The sequence below is a fragment of the Aureobasidium melanogenum genome, assembly GCF_000721775.1.
Source record: "Aureobasidium melanogenum CBS 110374 unplaced genomic scaffold scaffold_2, whole genome shotgun sequence".
Lineage (NCBI taxonomy): Eukaryota > Fungi > Ascomycota > Dothideomycetes > Dothideales > Saccotheciaceae > Aureobasidium > Aureobasidium melanogenum.
Genome location: NW_024470054.1, coordinates 1,250,179 through 1,277,444, shown reverse-complemented (window position 1 = coordinate 1,277,444; position 27,266 = coordinate 1,250,179). Strand labels below are relative to the sequence as shown.

At 50.0% G+C, this 27,266-nt stretch overlaps 14 protein-coding genes across 14 annotated transcripts; 6 read left to right on the top strand and 8 right to left on the bottom strand.

Annotated features, from left to right (window-relative positions):
- Window positions 1-371: 371 nt before the first annotated feature.
- On the bottom strand, window positions 372-1,205 carry M437DRAFT_62888 (uncharacterized protein; the record flags this gene model as incomplete). Its single annotated transcript, XM_041024169.1, has 2 exons — window positions 372-889; window positions 1,094-1,205. 2 exons carry the CDS (start codon window positions 1,203-1,205, stop codon window positions 372-374), a joined length of 630 nt encoding a protein of 209 aa, XP_040883732.1.
- Window positions 1,206-1,936: 731 nt separating this feature from the next.
- M437DRAFT_72248 (uncharacterized protein) lies at window positions 1,937-3,966 on the bottom strand (the record flags this gene model as incomplete). Its single annotated transcript, XM_041025822.1, has 3 exons — window positions 1,937-3,204; window positions 3,260-3,581; window positions 3,634-3,966. 3 exons carry the CDS (start codon window positions 3,964-3,966, stop codon window positions 1,937-1,939), a joined length of 1,923 nt encoding a protein of 640 aa, XP_040883731.1.
- An 833-nt stretch (window positions 3,967-4,799) lies between these two features.
- M437DRAFT_38996 (sodium/hydrogen exchanger) lies at window positions 4,800-7,028 on the top strand (the record flags this gene model as incomplete). Its single annotated transcript, XM_041019927.1, has 5 exons — window positions 4,800-4,839; window positions 4,897-4,926; window positions 4,984-5,130; window positions 5,188-5,850; window positions 5,902-7,028. The coding sequence occupies 5 exons, from the start codon at window positions 4,800-4,802 to the stop codon at window positions 7,026-7,028; spliced, it is 2,007 nt and encodes a 668-aa protein (XP_040883730.1).
- Window positions 7,029-8,480: 1,452 nt separating this feature from the next.
- M437DRAFT_62885 (uncharacterized protein) lies at window positions 8,481-8,987 on the bottom strand (the record flags this gene model as incomplete). The annotated part of the gene is made up of 3 exons (XM_041024168.1): window positions 8,481-8,614; window positions 8,672-8,855; window positions 8,913-8,987. 3 exons carry the CDS (start codon window positions 8,985-8,987, stop codon window positions 8,481-8,483), a joined length of 393 nt encoding a protein of 130 aa, XP_040883729.1.
- A 1,270-nt stretch (window positions 8,988-10,257) lies between these two features.
- On the bottom strand, window positions 10,258-10,683 carry M437DRAFT_81184 (uncharacterized protein; the record flags this gene model as incomplete). Its single annotated transcript, XM_041027507.1, has 2 exons — window positions 10,258-10,510; window positions 10,562-10,683. 2 exons carry the CDS (start codon window positions 10,681-10,683, stop codon window positions 10,258-10,260), a joined length of 375 nt encoding a protein of 124 aa, XP_040883728.1.
- A 1,177-nt stretch (window positions 10,684-11,860) lies between these two features.
- On the top strand, window positions 11,861-13,263 carry M437DRAFT_11934 (initiator tRNA phosphoribosyl transferase; the record flags this gene model as incomplete). The annotated part of the gene is made up of 2 exons (XM_041018636.1): window positions 11,861-12,171; window positions 12,231-13,263. Coding segments are annotated over 2 exons (1,344 nt in total), but the record flags the coding sequence as incomplete, so codon positions are not given.
- A 224-nt stretch (window positions 13,264-13,487) lies between these two features.
- M437DRAFT_62882 (uncharacterized protein) lies at window positions 13,488-15,582 on the bottom strand (the record flags this gene model as incomplete). The annotated part of the gene is made up of 2 exons (XM_041024167.1): window positions 13,488-15,499; window positions 15,555-15,582. The coding sequence occupies 2 exons, from the start codon at window positions 15,580-15,582 to the stop codon at window positions 13,488-13,490; spliced, it is 2,040 nt and encodes a 679-aa protein (XP_040883726.1).
- A 381-nt stretch (window positions 15,583-15,963) lies between these two features.
- M437DRAFT_62881 (BRE1-domain-containing protein) lies at window positions 15,964-18,269 on the top strand (the record flags this gene model as incomplete). Its single annotated transcript, XM_041024166.1, has 4 exons — window positions 15,964-16,086; window positions 16,149-16,292; window positions 16,357-18,042; window positions 18,078-18,269. 4 exons carry the CDS (start codon window positions 15,964-15,966, stop codon window positions 18,267-18,269), a joined length of 2,145 nt encoding a protein of 714 aa, XP_040883725.1.
- A 967-nt stretch (window positions 18,270-19,236) lies between these two features.
- On the top strand, window positions 19,237-20,195 carry M437DRAFT_39787 (uncharacterized protein; the record flags this gene model as incomplete). Its single annotated transcript, XM_041020078.1, has 2 exons — window positions 19,237-19,771; window positions 19,834-20,195. The coding sequence occupies 2 exons, from the start codon at window positions 19,237-19,239 to the stop codon at window positions 20,193-20,195; spliced, it is 897 nt and encodes a 298-aa protein (XP_040883724.1).
- Window positions 20,196-20,330: 135 nt separating this feature from the next.
- Window positions 20,331-21,709, bottom strand: M437DRAFT_39290 (tryptophanyl-tRNA synthetase; the record flags this gene model as incomplete). The annotated part of the gene is made up of 4 exons (XM_041019982.1): window positions 20,331-20,794; window positions 20,871-21,108; window positions 21,207-21,287; window positions 21,350-21,709. The coding sequence occupies 4 exons, from the start codon at window positions 21,707-21,709 to the stop codon at window positions 20,331-20,333; spliced, it is 1,143 nt and encodes a 380-aa protein (XP_040883723.1).
- Window positions 21,710-22,063: 354 nt separating this feature from the next.
- M437DRAFT_62878 (BAR-domain-containing protein) lies at window positions 22,064-22,910 on the top strand (the record flags this gene model as incomplete). Its single annotated transcript, XM_041024165.1, has 2 exons — window positions 22,064-22,454; window positions 22,516-22,910. 2 exons carry the CDS (start codon window positions 22,064-22,066, stop codon window positions 22,908-22,910), a joined length of 786 nt encoding a protein of 261 aa, XP_040883722.1.
- A 608-nt stretch (window positions 22,911-23,518) lies between these two features.
- Window positions 23,519-25,081, bottom strand: M437DRAFT_81177 (uncharacterized protein; the record flags this gene model as incomplete). The annotated part of the gene is made up of 5 exons (XM_041027506.1): window positions 23,519-24,490; window positions 24,547-24,718; window positions 24,774-24,831; window positions 24,890-24,976; window positions 25,039-25,081. 5 exons carry the CDS (start codon window positions 25,079-25,081, stop codon window positions 23,519-23,521), a joined length of 1,332 nt encoding a protein of 443 aa, XP_040883721.1.
- Window positions 25,082-25,587: 506 nt separating this feature from the next.
- On the top strand, window positions 25,588-26,075 carry M437DRAFT_81176 (microsomal signal peptidase subunit SPC12; the record flags this gene model as incomplete). Its single annotated transcript, XM_041027505.1, has 3 exons — window positions 25,588-25,635; window positions 25,685-25,744; window positions 25,872-26,075. 3 exons carry the CDS (start codon window positions 25,588-25,590, stop codon window positions 26,073-26,075), a joined length of 312 nt encoding a protein of 103 aa, XP_040883720.1.
- Window positions 26,076-26,523: 448 nt separating this feature from the next.
- Window positions 26,524-27,034, bottom strand: M437DRAFT_38693 (RING/U-box; the record flags this gene model as incomplete). The annotated part of the gene is made up of 4 exons (XM_041019883.1): window positions 26,524-26,622; window positions 26,673-26,743; window positions 26,799-26,877; window positions 26,936-27,034. The coding sequence occupies 4 exons, from the start codon at window positions 27,032-27,034 to the stop codon at window positions 26,524-26,526; spliced, it is 348 nt and encodes a 115-aa protein (XP_040883719.1).
- Between the last annotated feature and the right edge of the window lie 232 nt (window positions 27,035-27,266).

Sequence of the window (27,266 nt, the reverse complement as noted above, 5' to 3'; positions counted from 1 at the left end):
AGAGAATGAAATACACAGACCTTACGGAGAGACCAAAAGAATCTGTTTTGTTGTTTCCAAGACAGAGGGTTGAACTGAGCTACCTGTCGACGGCGAGTCGCAAGCAGATACCACAACAACAATCACAACAAAGTGTACACAAGTAAGGATCAAGCAGATTGGGAACATACTATGCACGAACAAGGACGCAAAAAAAGCAATTTTCGATCAAAGTTCTCTTCATATTTCATTGGGAGCTTCCTTTCGCTCTACCTCTTCTTGTGCATGTCTCTCTTCTATTGGTACAATTCCTTATCCTCCCTTCCGCAGCCCTTGCAGCCTTCCTTTCTCCTGAACAGTCGAATCTCAAGCGAGTCTCAAAGTTGTATCCTTCAGACTTCGGCACCCTCATCGCCAGAATCAGGAGTGTTGAGGTAAGCAGTCATGTGAGCAACAACCTGCTTGTCGACATACTCCTCATCAGCATCCTCAGGGTGACTGGCCTCGCCATCATCGCTCTCAGCATACTGAACCTCTGCCTTGGTACGACGAGCAGGTTTCTTGGTAGGGCTGTCCTCCTCATCAACAGGTTCATCCTTAACCTTAACGCCCAAGTCCTTCATCTCCTTCTCCATGTCCTCATCAGAGTCCTCAGCAGCAATGTTCTTTCTGCGCTTGGCGGGGGTCTTTTTGGGCAGAGGGGTTTCTTCATCGTCGGAGTCGGAGGTGATCTGGGCCTTGCGCTTTGCAGGGGTCTTGCTGGCGAGGGTCTTTCTCTTCTTGGCGGCGGCGACGGTGGGAGTGTTTGGGGCGGTGGCGGCGCCTCCAGCGATGACCTTGTTGGTCTTGCGAATCTTGGAGAAGTGTTCGGTGAAGGCTTTTCTGGTGGGTGGGTCGCCGAAGGAGCTGGCTGGGATGGGTCAGTCAAGATCTTGATGGAAGTCATGAATGGTTGCTATGGTATCGTGAAGACAGGTGAGAGAGGGAAGGATTAATATGGGTGGAGATAAAGTAAAGTGCAAGATGAAGAGGGCAGATAGACAGAGTGAAGGAAGAAAGTCTTGATGACGGGTCAAGGAAAACAAAGGAGGACGTGAAGAAATAGAATACATACGCCAGGCAGCAATCATGGAGTCGAGAACATCGTTGCTGATTTTGATGCCCTTGTCCTCAAGGATGTGGCACAAGATGAACTGGTCCTTCTCGCTGCTCCACTTGACAACCATCTTGTAGACGTTCTTTGTTGTTTGCTTGGTGTGAGAAGAGGAAGAGTGGAGTCCGCGTCGATAGATGGACGCGCCTAAGTGGACGTGTTGTTATGAGTAGGTTGTATGTAGAAGAGTGGTTGATGAGAGTTGGATGAAGGTGGCGTGGAATGTAAGGAAAAGAGAGGAAGAGTCGAGGGAGAAGAGTTTATATAGGAAGACTGAGGAAGGAGAAAGAAGAGAGTGAAAGGAGGGAGAAGAACTGTGACAAGAGACAAGGAAGACGGAGTCGATGGAGAGTGAGAGAAGTGTGTTGGAAGAGTCGGGTCTGATCATGCACGAGTGAAGCACAACCGATTCGGTGACGGAGAAGAGGAAGATCAAGTCGAGTCTGAGTCAATTCGGCGTTCGAGATGATCAATATGGTGATCACACGGTCTGTACAATAGGCCAGAGATTCGATAGGTTGAGCAATCCTCGTTACCTCAACAACTTTCGCTGTTCTCTCGTAAAGGGAAATGTGAGTGTAGATATGTTGCCCAGCCAATGCCTCAAGGTACGATCATAATGGTCTTGAACGTTCATGTATCATTTCTCCGTGCATCGTGCTATGTAGAGGTGCAAAAGTGGTAGGGAACAGAGTTAGAGTCAAGGAAAAAGGTATCTTAAGAAACAGAACCAACCAACTCCAACAAAGCAGTTATGCATATCCTTTAGGTGAAAATTGTCGTCTGTATTGCCGAATGTACGACCTACAGCTCTTCGTCCTCCTGGCCTTCTTCTGCGATACGTGTGGTCAAGAAAGCAGCGACAAGCGCGGCAAGACCACCGAATCTCAAAACCCAGGCAACACTGTCGTCGCCGGGCGTGCCACGAGGCTTTTGCAGTAGCTTGAAGATGGCGCTTGATACAAGCGTTGCAATGACCTGAGGTGCAGCGATAGCGACATTGTGGATACCAAGGATGACTCCAGCTTGATCTGCACCCTCGGCCGGATCTTCTCCATTGGCCAGAGCTTGGCCCTCAGCAGTGGCCGGAGCAGGAATTTCGTTACGACGAATAGCTTCTCGCTTCGAGATTTCAGCGGCGATAAGCGCAAAAGGAGCCCAGTTGCTCAGCGCCCATGGGATACCGATAAAGGCAACAAGCACAGTAGCAGTAGTTGTGTCATGGACGAAGAAGGTCAAGAAGGTAGCACCAGCAAACAACAGATGCGACAGAATCCAGGCACGGCGAAGCGTGAAAGCACTCATCTGAACAGAGGGCATGCTGCTCTTGATTCGCTCCCAACGGCTGGGCTCTGACAGGTTGAGCTTGCTTGTAGAGTGTTGCGGCGTGTAGGCAAAGTAATCGCTGCCAGTCATGGATCGAGGCGTAGTAGGGGTAAAAGCGCGGGGTGTGAGTGGGGTTTGAGGAGCAGGGGATGGTGGCTGAAAACCAGGAGCAATCAACAAGGGCAGAACTACTGCAGCAGCCAGGTTCGTGAAGGCGAAGATCAATAATGCAAAAGTGCCAATACGAGTTGCACGCTCCCAGGTGGCATCAATCTCCTTGGGCGACATGTGCGGGTTCTCAGCAAAGTAAGGCTCAACATAGATCTCGCCAATGTAGGTAGTGATGTAGAAGAGGAAGGGGAACCAGCCGATCCAGGCGAAGAATTGAACAGCACAAACTTTTCGGACTTGCGGAGGTAGACGCTTCATAGAGCGGTATAGTTCCACAAAGAAGGACAAGACGCCTCCCTTCTGTGGTGGCGGAGTGCCCTCGAGCCTAGGGTCTCGCTCCTTGATGCTGACGCAGGAAATTCCAACCGTGATGCCCAAGGCCAAAACTGCGATGACACAGAGGACCTTGAATTGCGTGTTTCCAAAGAAGCCAAGATACTTTGGCAGATTGACGTAGCCCGAAAGATAACCTAGAATATTGCCAAAGCCGGACATACGAGAAGCCCATGCATTAGCATCATTTTGCTGATGGGTCGGCGCATTGTCTACTATGAAAGCGCGAATCGCAGCTTGGACTGAGGAGAGGCATCATCAGCAAAGTGTTAAGCAGCGGCAGGGATCGAGACGTACTGGTGTTGATGGAGAAATCGAGAATGTAGATGAAGCTGACGGCCCACACGATCGAAACGACGTGAACAGTTTCGGACTCGGCATCGACTTTGAAGAGACCAAAGAAGTTTCGTACAATCTCCTTGGTCCATGCTAGCAGAACGAGAGATATGATGGTTGCAAGAGCACCCCCTACGATGAAGGGACGTCTCTTTCCCCATGGCGAGCGGCATCTATCACTCTTGATTCCGACATAAGGCTGGACCAGTGTACCAGACAATGGGCCAGCGATCCAGACGAAGGCGAGAAGAGATTTGCTGATGCCTAAGCTGAGGAGATATGGCTGTTACGTGGTCAGTCAAGAAACCTAGCAGCCGAGGTCATGCTAAACTCACCGAGCCATTGGAGAGCTCAACAGACCAGGCAATTTGGAGGCCACCAATTGACAGAGTCAAGAGGACCAGGTACCATTGGCTCTTTGTTTCTTCGGTGTTGACATTATCCCAGTTCTCCGAGTTCTCAGGCGAGGGCATGGAAGAGATGGTGAGAGGAGATTCAAGGCTCTCGGAGCGTGGGCGTATCAAGGGGGAAGTTTCATCCTGGTCTTCCTGCTCTTTCTGTATGTCCAAGGAAGCGCTCGGCCTGGAATCGTAAGAGTCTCGGTGGTGGGAAGCATTTTTGAGAATGCCTCGTGGCCGAGGCGAAGCGAGAGGTCTATTGTTCGACATTAGTCGAGGGAGGCGGTGAGATGGTGACGCTGGATCTTGTTGTGTTTATCAGATTGCGGGGTGGCTATTCACATGCGATCTGGATGATGAACAAAGACTCGTGTCGGGATGCTTTGGGTTCTGGCGGTGGACAAGGGTGTCGCAGAATAGGATGGCTAGTAGGAAAGAGCGTCGACAGCAAGCAGCATGACTGGAGAAGCAGGAGGTGGATCACGAGTGCAGGTGGGTGAGCACGTTGGTAAGGAAGGGTCGAATGATAGCGGGAGAGTTGGCTAGCGTCGTTGGCCGTGTCAAGAAGGACTTCGGATCGAACTTGGCTTGTTCAGGGACCGCTGAAATCGTATAGCTTAGCAGCTTTGTCGTTTATGTACAGAAACAGTGATGACGGCTCAACAAGCATGTGCTTGTCCCACCTCGCCCACGTCTTTGTGTGCTAAAGCTGACGTAGCTCTCAATTCAGGATTCATGGCTCACGAGGGACAGGGTCGCTGTTCTCGAGATGGACACCAGATCAGCAGCGGGCCGAAACAACCTACTTGTGGGGACGTGTGACGCGCGCGCTGCTCTCCCGTCCCCTTAGGCCACCTTGGTCCTTGGTCGTCCGTGCCCAGACCTGTCCAGAGTGGAAGCTGTTTCCAGGCAGAAAGGGAGACTGACCTTAGCTATCAACCCTTTTGTCGTATATCACCCACGCTGTGCTGTCGGGTTTCTTGGTCTGCACTCGAGTGCAAGCCGAACGTCTCTAGTCACTTAACCCTCCGTATATGCGTATGCGATAACAATCTCCAAAGGCAGTTGACCTGCCCCGCTACCTACCCTACCTACTCTACAACATGGCTTCAATCTTGCGCGACACCGTCTTTGAGCTCATCAGTATGCCATTTCTCCTCCTCTACATATCTGAATGATATGCTAACTGCAACGCTTCAGGACGCGAGGCTGCAGACGCCGACCCTGATGGTACCCATCCTCCCACCACTCGCTCTACCCGACAAGACAACTGACACGATGCTACAGAGCCCGAGGCTGGCCAGAAAGAGATCTTTGCATCATGGTCGCTCTTCATTCTCATCATGCTGCTCATTGTCGCTCTCTTCACAAGTTACATGCTCCAGACGAGGAAGATCCAGGCCGTACACGAGACCGTCTTGTCCATCTTTGCAGGTAGCCTCTCCCGTACCACTCTGTGTCCGAGTACCATTTGCTAAGCCTTCTCTCTAGGAATGGTCATTGGCCTTATTCTTCGTCTCACCGCTGCCCAATCCGTACTCGGCGCCGTCAGTTTCGACTACCAATTCTTCTTCAACCTCCTCCTCCCACCCATCATCCTAGCTTCGGGCTATGAACTACACCAAGGGAACTTCTTCCGCAATATTGGAACCATTCTTACTTTTGCTTTCGCCGGCACTTTCATCTCTGCCATGGTCCTGGGCCTAGTCCTCTACGTCTGGACCCGCATTCCTCTCGAGGGTCTGGACATCACCTTTGTCGAGGCCATCTCTGTCGGCGCAACTCTCTCCGCTACCGATCCTGTCACCATCCTCGCCATTTTCAACACTTACAAAGTCGACCCACAACTTTACACCGTCATCTTCGGAGAGTCAATTCTCAACGACGCCATCGCCATTGTTCTCTTCGAGACTGCTCAAAAATACAGGGAGGGTGCTGCCAAAGGTCATTTGACCATCTTGAGTCTCTTCGAGAGTATCGGTGTCTTCTTGCTTGTCTTCTTTGGCAGTTTGATGATTGGCCTGGTCGTCGGCATCGGTACGAGTTTGTTGCTCAAGTATACTCTTGTCAGGCGCTTCCCAAAGATTGAGAGCTGTCTCGTCGTTCTCATTGCATATGCGTGCTACTTCTTCTCTAACGCCATCCACATGTCTGGTGAGTTGTGACAGTCTTCGACAAGAGTGCAAAGCTAATTATTCGCAATAGGAATCGTATCTCTCCTGTTCTGCGGAATCTGCATGAAGCACTACGCTTACCACAATATGTCTCGTCGCACGCAGCTAACAACAAAGTTCATTTTCCAGGTCATGGCCCAACTCTCTGAGAACTTCATCTTCATCTACTTGGGTCTTTCGCTCTTCACAGAAGCTGGACTGGAATACAAGCCTCTGTTCATTCTTGTCACTGTGGTTGGAATTTGTGTTGCTCGATACTGCGCAGTCTTCCCACTATCGAAAGCTATCAACTATTTCATCCGGTACAGAGCCCGTAAGCTTGGCCGCGAGGAAGCCGACGTTTTGCCAAAGAACCATCAGATGATGCTTTACTGGGCTGGTCTTCGCGGTGCTGTAGGTGTTGCTCTGGCTGCTGGCCTCCAAGGTCCCAACGGATTCGCATTGCGTGCTACTGTGCTGGTCGTTGTGGTCTTGACTGTCATCATCTTTGGCGGCACTACGGCGCGTATGCTGGAGATTCTAGAGATCCGTACTGGAGTCGTGGAAGAAATCGACAGTGACGATGAATTCGATATTGAGGTAGTGCCAGGATCCAATGGCACATTTTCTAAGAAGGGTGGATCTGGTTTCGGACACAACCCTCGCTCAAGCGTTGGCGGTATTTCTCTGGCCAGTGTTGCAAATGGGCGACCACGTGCAGAGAGCAGGTCGAATAGAGCAGCTCTTTACAGCACTAGCAATGCCAGTAGCCCTCCTATTCGTCCTGGTGATGGACTTGGCAGAAGAGCAAGCAGCAGAAGTGCACGAGAGCAGGCTGCGGCCGAACAAGGTCTGCTTTATCCAGACCAAAATGGAGATGCGTCTGACGATGATGAATCAGGGCTCGACTTGCCACCATCAGCTAGACGATCACCACTCAAGGATACATTCCCGACGGTATCTGGCGAAAATACGCCATACGCCGATGACAGAGCTATGGAGGCAGGTCAGGCGGATTCAGGCCAACTCACTGCTCGCGGAGCGTTCAGTCAATTGATGAATGCAACGACTGAAGATGCGGGTACTCTGTTCTCGAGGATCGACGAGGGCTTCATCAAGCCACATTTGTTGTTAGATCCTGGCGGTACAAGATCTCCTCGTCCACACGGAGGTGCATAGGATGCATAACTCTGCTTGGTTTTGTTGGATTGCCAGTGTGCTTGTAGAATACATAGCACGGCAATCCGCCATTCTATAGAAAATGTATTTATCAAGACTACAACCACAATGCGACTTGGGCCACACAGCGAGACCTCCACTAGCAGCATACCCTTCTGGGAACGGATACATCAGGGAATGGGGAAGTCGTATTTTATCCTGAATCACCGCAGTACAAAATCGATGCTGCATGCGTGCTGTTCGGGATGTATGTCGAGTGAAACCACTGTCGATGACCTCTTATTGTCTTCTCCTCCGACCCTGATTGGGAGCTAACGCCGAAAGACTCCCAGGACCACCTGCAAGCTTACGAGTCGTCGTCTTCATCACAGCATCTTCAACCTCTGCCATTTCCTCTGCTGTCAGAGGCAAATGGGGAAGTGTAATTTTGTTCTGAAAAGATACCAAGGTGAGAAAGTTACTTTACTTTCTTGAAAGCAACAGTATCTTCGAATCGATGTGCCTTCTGGAATGGGCGAGGAGTTCATATGAGCATCGGTCTGACTTATTCGCACAGGATGGCAGCAAACGAGACAACCCCGATCTTCCGCTGATCCAATAGCGACACTCATGACAGTTGCTGAAAGGATAACAAGCCATGTTGTGTCTTTCCCTGATCCTGATCGGTCCTGTTCGTCGGCTGAGGCAAGAATTACTGCCTACTAGGGTATTGTTGTTGCGACATGTGCAGTGCCATCAGAGTCGAAGGTATCAACGGGTCCAAAGGGCGCGTATCATGCTGGTATGGAGGAGGATGATCTGGCGCGGTGGTCTGTTGGATATGCCACGGAGAAGCAAGACACCAGTGCGCGTCAATCGAAAGATGATAGACCAATTTACTAATTGATCCTGTCCTCGAATATTTTCCCAAGAAGGCATTTCTAGCATGCCATGGAGCTTCATAGTAGCGGTGAGAGTCCCAGTGAGAGTGTAAGATATAAGCTACAACCAGGTACGAGACATGCATCTTACACTATCCGTATGCTAAGTTCGGAACATACAACCATGACAATGCATGATATATTAGTGGCATGCTAGAGACGTATGGGGCTGGAAATGCACAACAACATTTGGAACAAGGAAGGCGACAATGGAAAGCCAAAAATTTCGTAAGATTCGGCGTGAAGGACATGAACACGGCTGCAAACGCAGCATTTGGACAAACTCGCGCTCGTGTCTGATCACATATTTCACAAACCACTATGCACAGCATCACGACAAGAGGCAAGAAAGCAAACACGGCTCTGATTTCGGTTCATTGATGACTTCGTTCTTTGACTACATTGCTTCGTTATGTGGAGCCCGGCCTATTCATATAGGTCTGCTCGCTTCTAAACTTCCTCCGTAGACTTTTGGTTGAAGTGTGGCATGAGACATCTTATGCAAGTGCTCATCGATGAGTGTGATGCTTGATTAGACTTCCTCGTCGGCAGCACCGGCAGTGGTGCCAGCGTTACCCATGTCTTCATCCTCGTCCTCGTCGTCAGAGTTGACGCGCTTCAGCTTGGAAGGGGTCTTGCGCTTGGTGACACGGCCAGTCTTGACAGCTGGGCTTGTATCAGTATGTGTTGAGAAATGAGTGTCAGTGGCAATGAACAACTTACTGTCCTTCTTGGGAGTAGCAGTAACCTTCTTGCCTCCAGCGCCCTTCTTCATGTTCATGCCCATACGACCAGCTTCCTCAGCCTCCTTGACAAGAGTCTGAGCGGCCTTCTTGTAGACGCGAGTGCGGTTCTCGATGGCGTCGTAGGTCTCGTTGAAGTAGCGGGCAACGGCCTGGTTGTCGACCTATATGAACGTTAATCGGAAGTGACAAGAGATAAAAGTGAAAACTTGATTGCTTACCTTACCGCCGTTCGAGGCGATGATGGCGGCGACAAGACGCTCAATGCTCTCGATGCTCTTCCAGTCGGCAGGCATGTTGAATGGTAGATGAGTGGTAATTGGGTTTGATGTGAGACAGAAATGTGATTGGACAAGCAAGAGAGCAAGTACAAGATTGGATGTGATGGTGGATGTGAAGTTTTGGGTGTGCGAATGGAAGAGAGGGGAGGAAATTGAGGCAAGAAATGTGAATAAATAGCCAGAGCCGAGACAATCCCTTAGTCGTCGATGTATTACTCAAGTGAACGTAGGTGGAAGAGTTGGTAGTAATGACTCGTGAGCTCGGTTCTCGTTCGTATTCTTGCCTGCTCTGTTGAATGATTGATCTGAAGATTGAAACTCTGGTAAAGACGCAGGTTTTTGGGAATTTACGCTGACTGTTATCGGCAATTCGTTCCAAAGAATTACAGATGGATATGTACCGGCCCTCAGCCTGATTGAAGAACGCCATAGACCTGGTTGTTGCGCCGTTCGGAACCGGTATACTGTCTGGTTGTTATAGAGAAGAAAGGCTCTCAGCAAGCCGTCAGTGTAGCTGATACCAACGAAACAACAGAGTACCAAACTTGACTGACTTGTGCATTTTCATCAGTTAGGCCTCGTTACAAGCCCAATCTCCTTGTAGTAGTATGTCTTGTGACGCCTGAGGAAGTCTCTCATCGAAATGACCATGCAGGAGATACTAATGTTGCCTGGTATCGTCTTCAAGACATGATATACAAGGTTGGCTTGATTTCCCATAGCCAGAAGCCCATCTACTACCTCATCATGAACACCTACGACAGCAGAAGTTACTAGGACCCTTCCATCTTGACGTGTCTACCTCCTGGATGCTAGAGTCTGCGATCACAATCTCCTACTCGACAGCATAGAGCAGTCTGCTATAGAAAGGCATAGTACATTTGAGAACAGCGACGTGGCCAAAGAGAGAGTCATCGCTCCTTAGTGGGCGATAGAAACTCGGTTCCCGCACAGTGACATGGCCAGTTGACTGATCGGTTGAGGTTTGCTGAAGCGTCTCTCATGAAGATGCTGACGTGTATGAAACGAATGGTGGTCATTGTCAATGGCATAGACATAGCGAAAGTTCACATACAGGGACACAAAGGGAAAGTTTGAGAACATGAAAGTATTTCTTGGTTACTCCGAGAGTAATTGTAACCTGCCTCCCTCTAAAACAACTTTGAGCATAGACGATGAGAGAACAGCGGTGGCAGAAGAGCCATGTCCTCAGGTGAAGATGTGTCAAGAGCTGCAAGGATGATTAGTATGAATAGATGATCTTGTGGCAGAGTGGTCTTACTCTTCAAGCCTCAGCCTCTTCCTCATCCTCATCCTCAGCCTTGATGACCTTCTGAGACTTCTTGGTCTTCTTGGTCAGGGGAGTACCTTCATCATCGTCGTCATCGTCCGAAGTGGCCTTCTTGGACTTGGCCTTGGACTTGCGCTTGCGAGGAGTAGGGGTGGCGGTGGCAGGAGGGGCAGCAGAGCCGTCATCAGTAGCAGCACCGTTGGCAGTAATCTCGCCGGCCTCCTTCTTGAGTTTGGCGAAGCGCTGGCTGGAGTAACAAGTCAGTGAAAGATCGCAGTGGAAGCGAGGATTTCGATACCGAACAGCCTCCTTGGTCTTGCCCATCTGCTTAGAAACCTCCTCCCAGTTGGGGTTGACCTGAGCGACAGAGATCACAGAGAGAAGGAGCTGGCGGTCCTCGGTGTCGTTCCAGGGCGCCATTGTTGTCTTGTTGATGGAGTCTTGTCCTTGTATCGTGTGAATGTAGTGCTGTTAAAGTGATCGTTGAGACGAAAAAGTGGTTGAAGAATGCGATGAGTGTGTGGGAGAAAGAGGAAGAATTTGAGAGTAAGATGAATGTTGTGAGACGACAAGAAGACAAAGCAACGCGGCGCACGCGAATGTGAAGTGAAAGTGAAGTGAATCTGAAACACTATCGTCCGTACAACGATCATGTCTCTCTGGACAGGACAACACATTCGAACTTCCAGAAGGATCCGCAGCAACTTGAGCAGTCAGATCTCCGAACAGATAGGATATCTACATTGCTGTGTTCGTGCGTTATGCAATATAAATGCTTAAGAGCTCCAGAGAACTAGGATAACGCGTCGAAGAAGATGCAAAAGTCAACTCCATATGACTCTCTTGAAATTTGCCATTCAACAAGAGGTGTCGGTCACGAGTAGCCAATGTGTTTGTCTCTCATTCGATCGACAACCGTCTCAGACATGGACGGGTGAGTGGTGTACCGTCTTTTTTTCATGAGGTTGCAAGGGCATATGTTTACGCGATGTCGAAACTTACAACAGACAACAAAGTCAGATCTGCGGTCTGACAGAAAAAAGCAGTCTTCCAAGGTGACTTCCCGTGTCGGTGTTGTTACAAAACACTTTAGAAATCCATGCAAGTACGGCAACACCTACCTGTTTTCTTCGAGCCTTTGCACCAGGCGTACATATAAGAGCTTGTCTAGCAAGCCTTTGGGCTATTGAAACTTTATTGCAGAAGTTTTCAGATATCTTTGCCAATGTTGTGGTCGCTAACAAGACAAGGATTAAATGCAGGTACGGCCTGAGGTTAGAAGGTGCTCCCGGCTAAAGGCCGGTAGAGAGTTGTGCATCCGTGCTTTGCATAATTTTATACCAAATCAATCACTCGAGCAAGAGCATTTTTATAAGGTCTGAAAACTGCAAACCGAATTGGACCATAGCAGATCCGCTCACAACATCTCACAACATAGATCCAGTCAGAAGAACACAGATAGCAGGAGTGATCTCAAAGCCAGAAGCCCGGGCAACTACATCTTCTCATGAAAACGCAAAATTTCTTGGAATCAGACATGGAAGGAAACAACAACCATGTAAAAACAAACTCAAGCAATGCATCCTACCCTCAACTCTCAGACCTAATCTTCAACAATGCAAGCAACAATTCCTTCAACAAAGTCCTCGGAGAACTAAAAAGAAGCACGTTATCCATACCAAACAGACTCCGCTCTATCAAGCAAGATGCAAATTTTGTATCCGAGGTAGCTGCAGCATATGGATTACCTCTAGTAGCCAATGAGAGATGCGGAAGCTGGTATATCTCGCCAGAACAGAAGAAACAGAGTGCTTATTTCAAGAGCACGGACGGACATATGGCACAGTGGAGTTTCAGTCTGAGGAGATTGAATCTGCAGGTTTTGGAAACGATAGGGAAGTTTGATGGGTATGTTTTGCTACTTCTTCCAAATGGCAAGGTGTTGTATCTGATTTGATGTGGAACAGATGCATCATTGTCGATTCTACACGGCGAGGCAAAAGCATGCCTGATGCTTTGTCGAAGACGATACCCATTTGGACAGCAGTTATGAACCGTGTCCTGTTTCCCGAACAACCAGAGAGTCATGGAGTAGCCACGCCACCAACAGTAGTAGGGGCTTCAGAACACGCCCAGATCGCCACGCGTATACCGGGTTTCGTTGAGTCGCTCAAGACATTAGATCTTGACCTTTCAATCGTTCGGCAGAAACTTACCAAACCATTACGGCCTATCTGGGTGACACCGACGTCTTCTCTTCCAGAATCTCCTCCAAACTTCTCTTCATTTCATCCAGTGGTATTGCTTACAGCGTCCTCCCGCGTTTCTGGCTCAGAGTCGACATCAGAGACTGGATACGTTCAGGGCGCAGCGGACGATGCTGAAGCATGGGCTCATGGGCTGACAGCCCCTCTCTTCTGGCAACACAGTGAAACCTTGCTGTCCACACCGGAAGACATGATTGAAGAAGTGATTGCAGGTTTGGTTGCTCAGGGCGTTGGCAACAAAGGTGCGAGGCTCACAGAGATCGGGCCTGAAAAGCGAGTTGCGATCGGCACAATCGATGCGGCGGAGACAGATGCAAAGCAAACAGACATTGTGATCACAGTATCGCCCAAAGACAACGAAGTCTTGCGATTAATGCTGAAATCGCAATACTTGCCCCTCAGTCTTGCAGACGGGAAAGTAGGGAGTCGACAACTACGACACAGCTTACCCAACCTCATCACCTTGATAAAAGCACAACTTGCTGCATCTCCAACATCTCGTATCGTGGTTGCAGATGTCAATGGCAAGGATCAAGGAGTGGGTGTTGCATTGGCGATCTTGTGCTTGTTCATCACTGATGACGGAACAATAAGACCAAGCGAGGAGGTCAAGGAGCCACCGAATGGGCTTAACAAGCAGAACATCAAACAGAAACTCAGTTGGATCTCGGTAGCTAAGCCGGATGCTAACCCCAGTCGGACGACTTTGCAGAGTGTTAATGCTTTTCTGCTTGGCTAGCCTCAAGTCGTACTGGTTGTTCGGCTAGGTTGCTGGCATGTTCAAGCAAAACGATCTCATAATCACGAAATCAACGAATGCGCAGTTGTTGGCTGCTTCGAGCAATCTTTCCTTGGGTTGTGTACAAGTTTCTTATTTGTTCGTTCCATAGCGTATCATCGTGATTATTAGCAAGTACAGGTAATGACTGTGTGTACCTCATGAGTAGAAATCCGCGCTCAGAAAGTACCAGTGCCGAAGATTCCTCTGCGCCTGTTTTGACGCATGGCAGCTTTCTCGCGTCTCTGTGCTGCACGTTCTTCCTGCTCCTTTTCTCTAGCAGCCATTTGAATATCTCTTTGTTCCTTGGCCTCTTCCATCTCTTTCTTCTTGCGAGCAATCTCTACACGCTGCTCTTCTCCCTCGACCCTCAGTTCCTCTTCCAATTCGCGTGGATCCTTGAACCCGCCGAGCTCCTGACCAGTAGCCTCTGCGAATGATTCGAGATTCATAGGAACTGCGTCACCAGCCAAGGCACGGTTCACGCGATCGGGATCCAGTCGTTCTTCGCGAATAAATTTCAGCTTAATCTGACGACGAGTCTTGGGTGCGAACATTTTGGAGATGATAAAGAAGTCCGTGCCAAACATACGGAGAGCCTCGTAGAAACGATCTGTCTCCTCGTCACTCCAGGGATCAGACTTCATTTTGAAGAAAGGCACGCGGTCCGTAGGATCGCGTCGACGTTCGTTGATCCAGCTCATCTGGTTGACACGTTTGGTCAAATCGTCATTTTCAGTCACGACCAGGTTTTCGGCGTTTCGCTCAGCCTGAGCTTGGCGATCAATCCGCAAACTGTCTTCGTCCACAACCAGGTTGCCTTCGGCATCGATGCGTAGTCGAGGTCCATTCGCGCTAGGTGCTGGTCGAGGTGTTTCTTCAGTGTTCTCGCCCTCACCTCCATCACCAGCTTCAGTATTCTCGGTCGGCTGATTGCTCAATGTAGCAGGGTCTATACCAGCCCGAATAGCTTCTGCTTCTGCCACTCTCTTTCTGTGCACCTGATCCCAGTCTATAGCGGCCATCTTAGTTTCTCTTTCTGATACTTTGCCCAGACCTCTGTCCTTGGTGAGTTCAAGCATCGTTGTTTCCGCAACATCAATCTCGTGATTTTCTGGATCTTCGATTTCTTCCTGGCCAGTTGGTCCTTCTTGCTGTGGTGACTTTTTCTTTTGGCGAGGTTTTCTTGGCTTGGGAACCGGACGAGGAGCGGGATCTTCTGTCGCGATGGCATTTCCATTTTCGTCATCCACGACTGTTGCCGCCGATTTTGGTTGGCGCTTGGCTCTTGTAGCTCGAGGCTTCTGTGGCTTCGCAGCGGATGTCGTGTTCGAGTCGTTTTCCTGGGCACCTTCCACGGCTTGAGTAGAGTCGTCCGCCTCGCCTGATGGTTCTGTGGTAGTAGCAGTCTTTCTCTGTCTCTTTGCGCGAGGTTTCGAGGCTGTTGCAGGTGTATTGGTGGGTGGCAGCATCTGAGCTACGGGGGCTCGAGGTTGTTCCTGATTATTGATAAGAGTGTTGATCAAGGTGGCTTCAGGGTCAGATGCTTGTGTGGGATGCGCTTGCCGGGAAGTGCCTGGGGGTGAAGGTTGGTGAACAGTAGGTTCGACGGATGGGGCTGCGGGCGGAGGAGTGGGGCGCTTTCGTTTCTGACCAGCCAGCTGGTTGGGAGAAGGCGGACCGTGTATAGGCGACTGCTGAACATGAGAGGAGGCATCATTTGTAGCAGGATTAGGTTGTCGTTGTTCGGGTTGAGTTACAGGTAGAGTAGAAGCGACTAGAGGTTGCGGAGAGGGAGAAGTAATTGGATGGTGGTGCGAGGCATCAGACTGAGCAAGAGATAGAGGTGATGGTTCTACATGGTGTGGCAGAGATGCTGACGGAGGTGGTGTAGGCTGTCTGACGGATTGCTGAGCGACGACATTGGCAGGCTGAGTTGTTGGTGCTTGCTGAGTTGCGGGAGGGGTAGGTAGAGGAGCAGTCGAAACAGAGCGCTCAGTCTGGGCTGAAGATGCTTCTGGTTGTGCAGCGCCAGCAGCAGTATCGGGGGCAGTCGGGGTTTCAGATGCGGGAGCAGAAGTAGATTGCGCAAGTTGAGGGGACTGAGAGGGCTGAGTGGCAGCGGCGGGTTGAGAAGCAGCAGGGCGACGACGGGCGACAGCAGCTTTGGGAGCGAGCTTCTTGCCCTTGTCTGGCAGACGCGTTAGTGAGGGGCGTCGCGATTTTGTCTAAATGGGATGCCGCACTGATTGCTGAACTGGTCAAGGGCGCCATTTTGGCTAGGCGCACATTTCCTGCAGAGGTCTTTTGTCCACGTCGACGAGCGGTTGTGGCGATTGGCGGTACTTGATGGTCGTCGGGTCGCAGAAAAAAATGTCTCGAATCGAGGGAAGAAGAAACAACCTTGTTGGAAAGTCCAAGTTCTGACAGAGCGCCAAACGCGGAAAGTGCCAAGGCCCGTCTTCGACGCAACATTCGACTTGTCGAAGTTACTCCCTCCCTCTCTCGCCGACTCCAGCCTTCACTCGTCTCGAGCCTTCTGCTGCCACGCCACCACGACAGCTAAAGCGTCGCCATCTTCGCCGCGCACCAGCTGTTCGTGACATGACGTTCTCCGCCTCGACCAACCTCTCTGTCCACTCGCACAAGCCCACCATGGACGACCGTAAGAGATCCATCCAGCCCGACTCGGACGACATCTATCCCAGCAAGCGCCACCAGACCACCCAGAATGCGCCCCAGATGAGGATGGACTCCGAGAAGGAGAAGGATGTCGAGGTGAGTCTTGTCTTTCTGTCGTCCAACCTCCACGTGACTCTCTCGATTGACACTGTCAACAGTCGTTCCAGAAAGACGCCATCCTCCGCCAGATGAAGGAATACAAGCGCGAAAAGACCCTCTACGAGTCCCAAGTCCAAGACCTGTCCAAGCGCTCCCAATACCATGACGATCACCTGCGCATTGTCGACTCATGGTTCACCCAGGTTAATACACCCCCGACATCCCCCCATAACACGAACCTCGACACTGACGCCGCCGATCCTATAGTTACTCGACGAAATCAGAATTTTGGTTGGCGACCTCGTCTCAGATCAAGAACCCGAGGCTGGTGAACTCTTCCGCTCGTCTTTGCTCTTCGATGAACACTCTCAATTCGAATCCCATCTCAAAAATCGCTCTGCCAAAATCAAAGCTGCCATCAAGGATGTTTTTGGCAGACTGCCTGCTGCCGAGCCAGAAGTCAGAAGTCTTCAGGAAAGGCTAGCGGCCCTCTTGGCCACCGAGAAGGCTCATGTTATTGAGAGCCAGAGAATTATTGGTGAGCGCGACCAATTGTCAGAACGCTTGGAACAGGCATCCTATCGTTACCTTCTCGCCGAAAAGAAACTTGATCGTGTAAAGAGCGCTCAAGTCCAGAAGCTCGAGCGTCAGGCAACAATGGGCGGAACCTCTGAGTCCAGCTCTACTTCAGAAAAGAAATCTGCCAAGAGTGACGCTGTCGAAACAAACGGCGACGTCGACAGTGCTGTTCACGCAGCCGCAGAGACCGCGCGCAGAGAGGCGCTCGCTGCATCCGAAAAGCGCAAACTTCAGACGGAACAACTTGAGGCAGAGAACAAACAACTAACCGAAGAACTATCCTCTGCCAAGGTCCGACTCACTTCGCTATCTGATGAGGACTATGCTAAAACCGATCTATACAAATTGCTAAAATCCCAGCACGAAGATGTGATCAAGCGTGTCAACGACCTGGAAGCTACTAATTTGCAACTTCGCGAGGAGGCTCAGAGACTACAGGCCGAGAGAACGTCCTATCGCAACAACATGGAAGAGGAGTCACAAACAAATGCCACCGACCTTGAGAGTCAATTAGCACGCGCCGAGTCTGATTTGGCCCGCATTCGCAACGCAAGAGATGAACTTTCAGCTGAGCTTTCTGTCCGCAAAGGATCACAAGAGCAGAGTCAAGTGGCTTCGGATTCGATCAAGGAGTTGGCAGCTGCTAGGGAGACACGTATCGCTGCACTGGAATCCGAGGTGGAACGTCTCAAACTACAAATTGGAGAGAGCACTGCGGCTACTACTGACGAGACTCTGGAAGCCATGTCAATCGAAGAGCTGAGATCCAAGCTAAAGACACTCGAAAACCAACACCTACTGCTCAACAACGAGTTGCCTTCTATGGAAGCAGCATGGAAGAAGACCAAAAGCCTGGCAGAAAGAAAAGTGGCCGAGATCATTGAATGGGAAGAACAGCGTACGCGCATCAATGCTGAAAAGGCAAAGGCTGATCAGAAGTACTTCGCTGCAATGAAGGCCAAGGAGGCTCGCGAGAACGAACTACGAACTCTCAAAGCACAGAACGCAAAGAGTTCTGAAATCGTGACACAACTGAAGGACGCCGAGAACAACAGCAGATCACTGATTATCAATCTGGAGAAGCAAATTTCCGAGTCCAAGGAATCATTAACTTCTCTTTCTCAGCAAAACCGAACAATGCAACAAAAACTTAGCGAAGGAAACATAACTCTGGAGAAACTGCGCACACAAATCACGGACATGAAGAAATTGGTTGTTTCGAAGGATGCTGCTTCATCAGCCGCAGCATCAGCGAAGCGACAGGCTGAGGTTGAGCTTGAAGAAGTCAAGGTCCGCTTGGAAGATACCAAGAAATCTCTTGAAAGCATGAAGAGAAAAGGCTCTGGACGGGAGTCTGAATCGGATGACTGGCGTGTAAGTACAGCCGTTCAATGCTTGAACAAACATAGACTGACGACAAGCAGAAAATCGCCATCTGTCCTGTTTGTAATTCGAATCTGCGCAACACCGTCCTCAAACTATGCAGCCACACTTTCTGCCAAGGCTGTGTACAGAATCTTATCGCCAACCGCTCAAGAAAATGCCCATCCTGTGGTAAAGCATTCGGGCATGCAGATCACATGCCCATTGTCCTGGCTTGAGCAACTGCTCTAAACTCTGCCACACTAAAACATCATTCATCGACTTTTAAGGACCCTTCTCCCATTCTACGATACCCTGCTTTTTCTTTGGTTGCTCCATTGCTATTTGCTTTTGGAGAGCGACCTTTTGTGTTCCTGGGATAGACATGTCGAAACTTCGTTCAGCAAGAGTCACACAAACTTATAAGGCTGGTCGATTTCGCGTTTGCTCTCAACACTCTTTTCGTGTCAATTAACGCAACATGAAGATCTGGACGCACGCTAATTGCTGTGACTCGTCCACACCACAGAACAGGCAGCAGCTTCAACAATGATCGAACACCCTTGGATAATTTGAGCCTGACGCGTCGCTTTCACTCAAATCATCTCATATCATATGTCGGTTTGAGGAATGAATCTGAACGCACACAATTGAACGCTTGGCCTGTCGCCTCTACTGTGACACCATATGCTGCCATGCTCTTGAATGAGCTGTATCGCCATCCCTGGTTCAGTATGGTGGGGTTCATTCATACGAAAGAAAGAGGCTCCAGCGCTGAGTAGGCCGGGTGCGACGAGAGAAAAGAATAGCTTTAGCTTAGCACATGAAGTACTCAGAGGCACCGACTCTGACTTCAACTCAAGAACCAAAAAGCGAGATTAAAACCTTTACCAATCACTTCGTTGTTGACGTGCTTCTTGTGTCGTGTCAGACAGTTTTAGATCATTGTGGTTGACATCTCTATGTTTGGCGGTCATGTCTATTTACACTTCCCTCTTCTACGAGAAATTGCCAGCCAGAATGGCTAAGAACGCAGAGGGCATGAAGGATGAATAAAGGGAAGGATGTCTCGAATGGCAAGGGCGAACCAGGCACTGCGGAGGCGGGCCGTCCCTCTGGTCGATCTCCGAATGACGCGCCGGCATCAATCTTTCAATTTCAGAAAAGAGAACCTTGCTTCTCAAACAGGAATCATTACACATCAACATGGGCAAATCAAAGCGCCGCAAGCTGCAAGAACGTAAAGAACATAATGAGAAATCAAACAATGGACGCTCGAAGTTCAACGTCCGAGACGGACCCTCGCGACCGAAACACCAGCAGTCGAAATCGCAACAGCATGCCAAACCCGGTACAGACAAAAAGACTACTCCTTCTACGCAAAAGCAACAGCAACACCAAGAACCGATTATCCCTTTCGACGCCCTCGATCGCATCCTGATTATTGGCGACGGCGACCTGAGTTTTAGCAGGAGTCTGGTAGACACACATGGATGCGCTGCACTACTAGCCACAACCTACGACACCGAGGCCGAATTGCTAGAGAAATACCCACAAGCACAAGAGAATAAAGATGCGATTGAGGCAGAAGAGCAGAGGGTACTACACGGTGTGGATGCGACGAAGTTATCGCAGAAAGAAGTCAAGAAACAAGCTGGGGGCTGGGAGAGAGTATTGTTCAATTTCCCGCATGTCGGAGGGAAGAGCACGGATGTGAATAGGCAGGTTAGATATAATCAAGGTATGTTTGTCATGTTGCACCGAACTCTGGTCTTGCTTCAGAGCTGATTTTTGGGGGTCTAGAAATGCTCGTGTCTTTCTTCAAAGCTATAAAGCCTTTGTTGGCTCCTCATGGCACTGTCATTGTTACGCTGTTCGAAGGCGAACCTTACACTCTCTGGAATATCCGCGATCTGGCTCGTCACTCTGGTTTGGAGGTCCAACGTAGTTTCCGCTTCCAGGCTGATGCTTATCCGGGATATTCTCATGCGCGTACTCTGGGCAACATCGAAGGAGGCGGTGGTTGGAAGGGTGAGGAGAGACTGTCAAGAAGCTATGTATTCCAGCACAAGGGTGCGGGAGATGTAGTACAGAAGCAACAGGCCAAGACAAACAAGAGAAAGAAGACGGAGGAGAGCGATGATGAAGACAGTGATGAGGACTGATTGGGTGGAGTGGATATGATTATTGTCGTCTATATTGTTCGATACCCCTGGGCGTAGACATCACGCCATTTCTTTGCATGTCTTCAGCACGATGGATCTGAAGAGCGGCAAGTCTGCATGTACGATGCGCTGCACTTAAAAGCCGATTGCATGTTTGACCGCTTGCATGGTCAACTCAGCCGACTTCCTTGCCTTCTCAGCTCCAGTCTGTGCTGCTTCTTCGATGATCTTTCCATCACCGCCAACAATCTCCTCGAACCTTGCTCGAATAGGTGCCAGATGACCATCCACAACCTCGGCAACCTTCTCCTTCAATGCCTTGAGACTCAATCCCTCAAACTCCTTGGCATAATCCGCAGGACTGGCTGCACCGTGATTTGAGCTGTCGAGGTTGAAGGCAATCTCAATGAGATTTGAAACTCCAGGTCGAGCTGAGGGATCGTATGTCACACCTTCGATGCTGTCGGTCAGAGCCACACGCAGTTTCTTCGAAATGGTGGAAGATGAATCTGTGATTAAAATGCGTGACTTGGGATTTGGTGCTGATTTTGACATTTTTTGCGTTGGTCGGTCGAGAGCCATCACGCGTTTTGCGGGAGCTGCGGCTCTACGTTAGTCATTTTACCCACGGCACTTTCACGGAACAAAGTGTCCTCAATATTAAACGAGGCTTACAAAGTAGTGTCTCTGGCTGTACGAGAATCTTACTGCCAGCTAGGTGGTTAAAGCCAGCAGCACACTCTCGTGCAAATTCGAGATGTTGAGACTGGTCATGGCCGACGGGCACGTGTGTAGCTCTGTGTATGAGGATATCTGCTGCTTGGAGGACCGGGTACGAGAAGAGGCCGAGCTTCAACTTTGTCTTGGTCGAAGGATCTAAGGGGTTGGCGTTCTCATCTAAATCGAGCTTGCTCTTTGAGAATGTTAGGACAAATCCGGAACAAGAAAAGGCTGATCAGAGAGAAAAGACTAGAGCGGTGGGAAGAAGGAAAATTGACAGAAAATACAAACCTTCCACTGTGTCATTCTTGAGAGATAACCCATGGATGCTGAACAGCTCAATATCCACATGAGTTCAGAATGAGCGGGTACCTACTCTTTCCATCAGCCCAAGGCTCTCCTACACGATTTCACTTGTGATTGATTGATCCTACATCGCTCTGGAAAAAGATAGTGCATTTTTGAGGATCTAGTCCTACGGCAAGAAGAGCAGCTAGCATCTCTCGCTTGGACGTTCTCAATGCATCAGGGTTCTGATGCACTGTAATAGCATGAAGATCTACCACCGAGTAGATCAGAGATGTGTTGGAAGAGGCTTCGTTCTGTAACTTGACCCATTGCTGCATAGCACCCAGATAGTTGCCGAGATGTGGTACTCCAGTAGGCTGAATACCAGAAAAAATGACTCTGGGCGATGGTGAAGCTTCAGCACTGTAGAAGCGTGTCAGTACTCGCTTTGCGCTACTCTGCTTTACAGAGCGCGTGCATACTGCACTACACAATCTTGACGACATTGGATATATAGAAAGCATGAAACTCTTGAAACTCTTCAGACAGAAGCACTTTCGCATCGCGGCCATATCGGCTCTACCGGTCAAACTTCGGTCAGCATGTGCTAATCATCGGGGTCGGGCAGATCGGCTCCGGCTTGGGCTGGGCAAGGGCCTTTCGGAGGAGCAGCGTCAGCGGCTGGACGCGCAACTCCGCCAGTCAACGCAGTCGTTGCTGCCGAAGCCTCTATACCACAGTCACAGAACAAACAATCTTCATTCGACCTTATCCCCGTCCGCGCACCCGGATCTAGCTGGATCAGCCTCTCTCGCAGATCGAACACAAACAAATAACCGCCTGTCAAGCCAGCTCCAACCATGTCGTGGGCCGGCTTCAAGAAGAACGTCAACCGGGCTGCCACCCAGGTCATGGTCAAGACCGGCCATGTCGAGCAGACCCACGACCGCAGCTACGAAGTCGAAGAACGCCGTTACAGAGTCATGGAAAACGCCGCCACCCGTCTTCAGAAGGAATCAAAGGGTTACCTGGACAGCTTGCGCGCAATGACTGCCTCGCAGATGCGCATTGCAGAAACAATCGATGCTTTCTACGGTGATGCCGGCGCCAATGATGGTGTCTCTCGCAGCTACAAGCAGGCTGTTGAAGATTTGGATGCAGAGACTATCAAGGCTTTGGATGGTCCTTTCCGTGCTACTGTCCTGGATCCTATCAACCGCTTCTGCGCATACTTCCCCGACATCAACGAGTGTAAGTCTTGGCTCCTCTGGCATTCTTGCCCCAGAAACTAATCACTTCCCTCCAAACACAGGCATAAAGAAGCGCAACCACAAACTCCTTGACTACGACCGCGTGCGCGCCCAAGTGAAACGCCTAACCGAAAAGCCCGACAAGGACGTAACCAAACTGCCCCGCACCGAAAAGGAAGCAGAGATGCTCAAGGCCGCCTACGAACAACTCAACGAACAACTTTTCAACGACTTGCCTCAACTCATCGAATTGCGTGTTCCTTACTTGGATCCTTCTTTCGAGGCTCTCGTCAAGATCCAGTTGCGCTTCTGTGCTGAGGCTTATTCAAGAATGGCGCAAGTGCAGCAGTACTTGGATCCTGATACTAGAGATCAGTACGCCAATGGTAATCTGGATGCTAGGGTTGAGCAGGTCTTGCAGGAGATTCGTGAGCTGAGCATTGCTGGCACTGTTTAAGCTTGTCTTCGCTCACACAGCTCGTTGTTCGACTGACGACTGTTCGCTTTGTCAGTCAAGTGGGGTTTGGGCGATGCAGAGGTCCTGACGTCCAGGCTAGGCGCGAGAGAAAAAGACAGAGTATCAGAGGACGGGGATTAATCATCACTGGCATAATGATGTGGGAGAGGAGCACATCTGGCGTTTATTTTTGTTTTCAAGATTTTTCATTCTCTTTTCCGAGATCCAGTCCTCTGTAGACCATGGATTCTTTCTTTTGGGGGGATGAGTTACTATGTGGATAGAGTAAAGAAAGCCAAAGCATTTTAAGTAACAGTATTTCCCTGCCCGTTGCTCCAAAAGGCAGCTTCTTCTCCATCTTTTCATCATTCGTCAAGATGTACTCAGTGTCTGACTACAGTGTCCTGTGTCTACTCGAGTCCAGCTTGTCCATGGCGAATGCTGACGGACGTGCTATCTTTCGCTGCTTGCACGCTCCCCTCTCCGGTCTCTTGTGGTTTCTCGAGACTGTTTCGGAGTATCGCTGCTGTCGTTGCTGATTTATGCGATAGATCAGACAGTCTCAAAGCTTATTTGTGTGTGTATAGTAAAGGCGTGATTGTGACCATTTACTCAAGCATAATGGGCTGGGCGTCCTCTCCTTGAACGGCGGTGTCTCCGTCGGCAGGATTAGTGGAGATGGCGTTGTGAACTTGCACTCCATTGCTGTGTCCATTTTGCATCTGCTGCATCTCGAGCTCAGAAGGCTGCACTTGAGGAACACCCAAGCCGTTAGGCTGCAAGAATGTCTGCAGAGGGTAGATAGGTCCATCGAAGTTTTCACCATCGAACATGACGAAGTTTTGGATGGGTTGCTCGCGCTTGCCGAGCACATTGATGACGTCCTCTGCCAGCCTGCCACCAACGAACGCAGCAGTTGGTACTATCTCGCTGCCGATGTTATGCAAGAAGCTGCGGAGGAACTCGGCTGTGAGAGTCTCAGCTGGCATTTGGAGCTCCTTAAGCTTGTTTGTGGCCATGCGAGTGAATTCGGCCAGATCGCTCTTAGAGTTCTGTTCAGGTAGGTGATGGTGATTGCGCTCAAAGTCCCAGAGCGCGCGCAGACAAGGCAGTAGAGGTGTAACGGATCTCATCTTACGGCGATTGCGAATGAAGTCGTCGGGCAAAGGTGAAGTGTTAGCTAGAAGTAGCGGGGAGTAGATCTCACGCTTTGTGACGGTCTCGATGTTCTTGCCGTTTTGCTTCTTGGTCGAAACTCCAATGATACTGCGGGTTGCAGTTTCCTGTTTAATAACGGCAGGCATGTTCGAAGTCTCGCGTTCAATGATGTAGTCGTGCAAAATCAGATCGGCAAAGATAAAACCGTAGAAGCCATGGATACCAGAAGCGTAAAATGGACGGTTAACAAGACGACATGCGGCGTTGATGGTAGACATAGTTTCCAGATTTTGGTCGCATGCGATGACGAGTTGAAATGGCGCATAGTATGTCTGATCCTTGGTCAAGATGTTGCTGCTGTCGGTTCTGACAGCGACTCTGGGGTTTAGCTCTTGGAGGCGCTCTGCGGCAGCTTCTGCTCGCTGTCGGAAGATGTTAGCTGGAATCCGAAACCATCAACAGAACAAGAACCACGCACGTTACGGCCGATGTCCTCCTCGCGGACAAAGTACTGAGCACCCAGGTCATCTTCAGTCACTTGCTCGCTGTCTACGATGGTCAAGGAGCCAATGCCGTTCAGAATGAGGTTCTTGGCAATTTCTGTACCCAGAGCCTTGACCGAGATGAGTAGTATGTTCGCAGAGCGCATTCTACACATGGAGGATCAGTATACTCTTGCATGTATGCAAGGGAAGCAGTGCTCACCTCTCCTGAGCCTGTACACCCCAGAGACGGATTTGGCGATCATAGAGAGCAATTTCATCTGTATTTTATGAGTAATCAATTGAAGACATTTGAGTATACAGATGAGGGAATCTTACCAGCGCTCATGGCTTGTGCCTGAGCGATGGCAGCGACAGTCTCGGTGGCTGCATCGTGGTCTTGTGGTGCTCCATTGGTCTGATCCACTGCCAACTGTTAGGATTGCGCAAACCAAGGCTTACCAACATCCAGATCTTCCACGACTTACTGATGTCGCCGTTTGTAGGCAAAGCAGTTTCATTGACAGACATTTTGATGAGATGAGAGCCTTCTCTGGCCAGAGATCGTTTGATGTTGCGAGATAGGTCTCTTTGCAAGTGGGTGATGAATGGTTTCAAGTAGAAAAGATCAAAAAAGTACAAAGAATAGAAGGATTAGGCAGCGAGTGAAAGTCGTTTGCGTTGTGAACGGATGGGTTGGCGGCTTCGAGAAAGTGATGGGTCCCTGCAGAAGTTCAATCTTGAGATACAGACCGTCGCAACAACCCCAGTATCGAGAATCAAGATTGCGCAAAGTAGGAAGTGAAACAAAGAGTAGACAAAATTGATGATGGATCAAGAGGTGATAATGTAAAGTTGGTCAAAAAAGTAAAAGCATCCAGAGTCCAAACCTGGTCGGCGGAAGCGCGCAAGCCGCGGTCATGGATGTACATGGTCCGTGCTTTCTGGGCACATTCGCGACCCTGATGAACACCTGTGTACTATAGGTAGCTTGTTGTCGACTTTGAATACCATTCTCAGCACAAAACAAATTCATAATGGACGCAATCATCGAGTCCGGTCGCAAGATCTGGGAGGGCGAAATCGTAAGACCCGCATCCTTCGAAGAGCAGGATGAAAGCTAACAGCTCCCAGGACTTTGAGGGTCAACGTCTGGTCGAGATGTTCAGTACCACAATCTTGACCACTGCTGGAGTATGACTTTCCAATCTTGCAATCACATCCAGCCTAATTGCCTATCATCTGCACCTGATCTTACTATCAGCCTCATTGCACGCTGCACTCGACTCGTATATATCACACGGAGCTGACCCGACTTTAGATCATCGGTTTCATGGTCGGCTTCGCAACTCAAAACATTCAATATACGCTCTGGATTCTATTGGCTGGAGCCGCTCTCGCATTCGTCGTATGTGTGCCGCCGTGGCCCTTCTACAACAGCGATCCTGTCAAGTGGCTGCCTGCAAAGAAGTCTGGTGCTGTTTCCGACATAAATATCACAGTCGACGGGAAGAAAATACAATAGATCTCACACCTCTCTCAACATGGCTTTGTAGAGCCCATCCTAGTTGGTTCTCCCCCGTGTGCAGATACCTGTCGCATTTAGCTGTGGAAATGCACAATGGTATCTGAACCAGGGAGACATCCAAAGAAAGTCAGCAAGCATGGGTGTTCAGGCGTTTGTGGAATGTACTAGGGCATTATGGGATCATAAATATGGCGTTTTTTGCCTTTCATTAAGTGGGCGCAACAACAAGTCAATGCGCAAAGTTGCAATGCTATCTCTTTTTGGTCGTGTGATGGTTGGCTTAACGCATCGATCATGTATGTTCCTCCCTCCATCTGGGGTGCTGCTCTTTGTTGGGTATATTGTGATGTGAAGCAGGTGGGAATCGCGGGAAGTCGACGCTGGAATGCATGCGAGCATGGTGAAGCAAGGGTGGGTAATCGGTCGAAGTGGCGAGAGCAATGATTTATCGGCCGTACTTTTGGAACTCCCAATCTCTGTTGTCGAGAGGGCAGACTTGACGGGTCTTGAGCCAGCGTGAGATGCAGTGGAAGTGGAAGGCGTGCTTGCGTAAAGTTAGTACAGATGATGATTGTTCGAGATGCGGTCGCTCACGTTACAGATGCCCCAGGCTACGGTACATTCCTCGCTGGTAGCGGATGCCTGGTTGGCTTGACAGTCGATGCCTTGTATTGTGGTCAGTGTCGTGTGCGAGAGCGGTCTGACGGGGAGCAAGCATACACAAGTCCATGATGTGGTTACGGCAGATGGCGCAGTTGTCGACGACAATGTCCCAGGCCCAGAGAGCAACGGCGTTCCACTAATGATGAGCAAATCAGTCATTATCCTTCTGAATCCACTGCAGCGTGTGTCTGCACCTTCTTGACTTCGAAGCGCTTCTTTCCAGAATCGGCAGCAGTGTCGGCCTTGGAGGTCTTGGTCTTGGGAGGGGCGTCGGTCATCTCTACGTCGGCCATGTTTGCTGAGAGGTTGCGCGACAGAAGCACAAGTGTTCCGGTGATCTAGAAGAGAAGACGGAAGTGTTGGGCGCCGTGAGAATATAAGAGTGAATGCAGCTGTGAATGTTTGATGATAGCAAGCGTAGGCAGCTGCTGCCACCACCGTGAAACGCCGAAGGGAAGCTCGGGCGCTTTGAGCCGAACACGCTTGCGTCAGATCAGATTGAGATTAGATCCGCTCGCCGTCTTT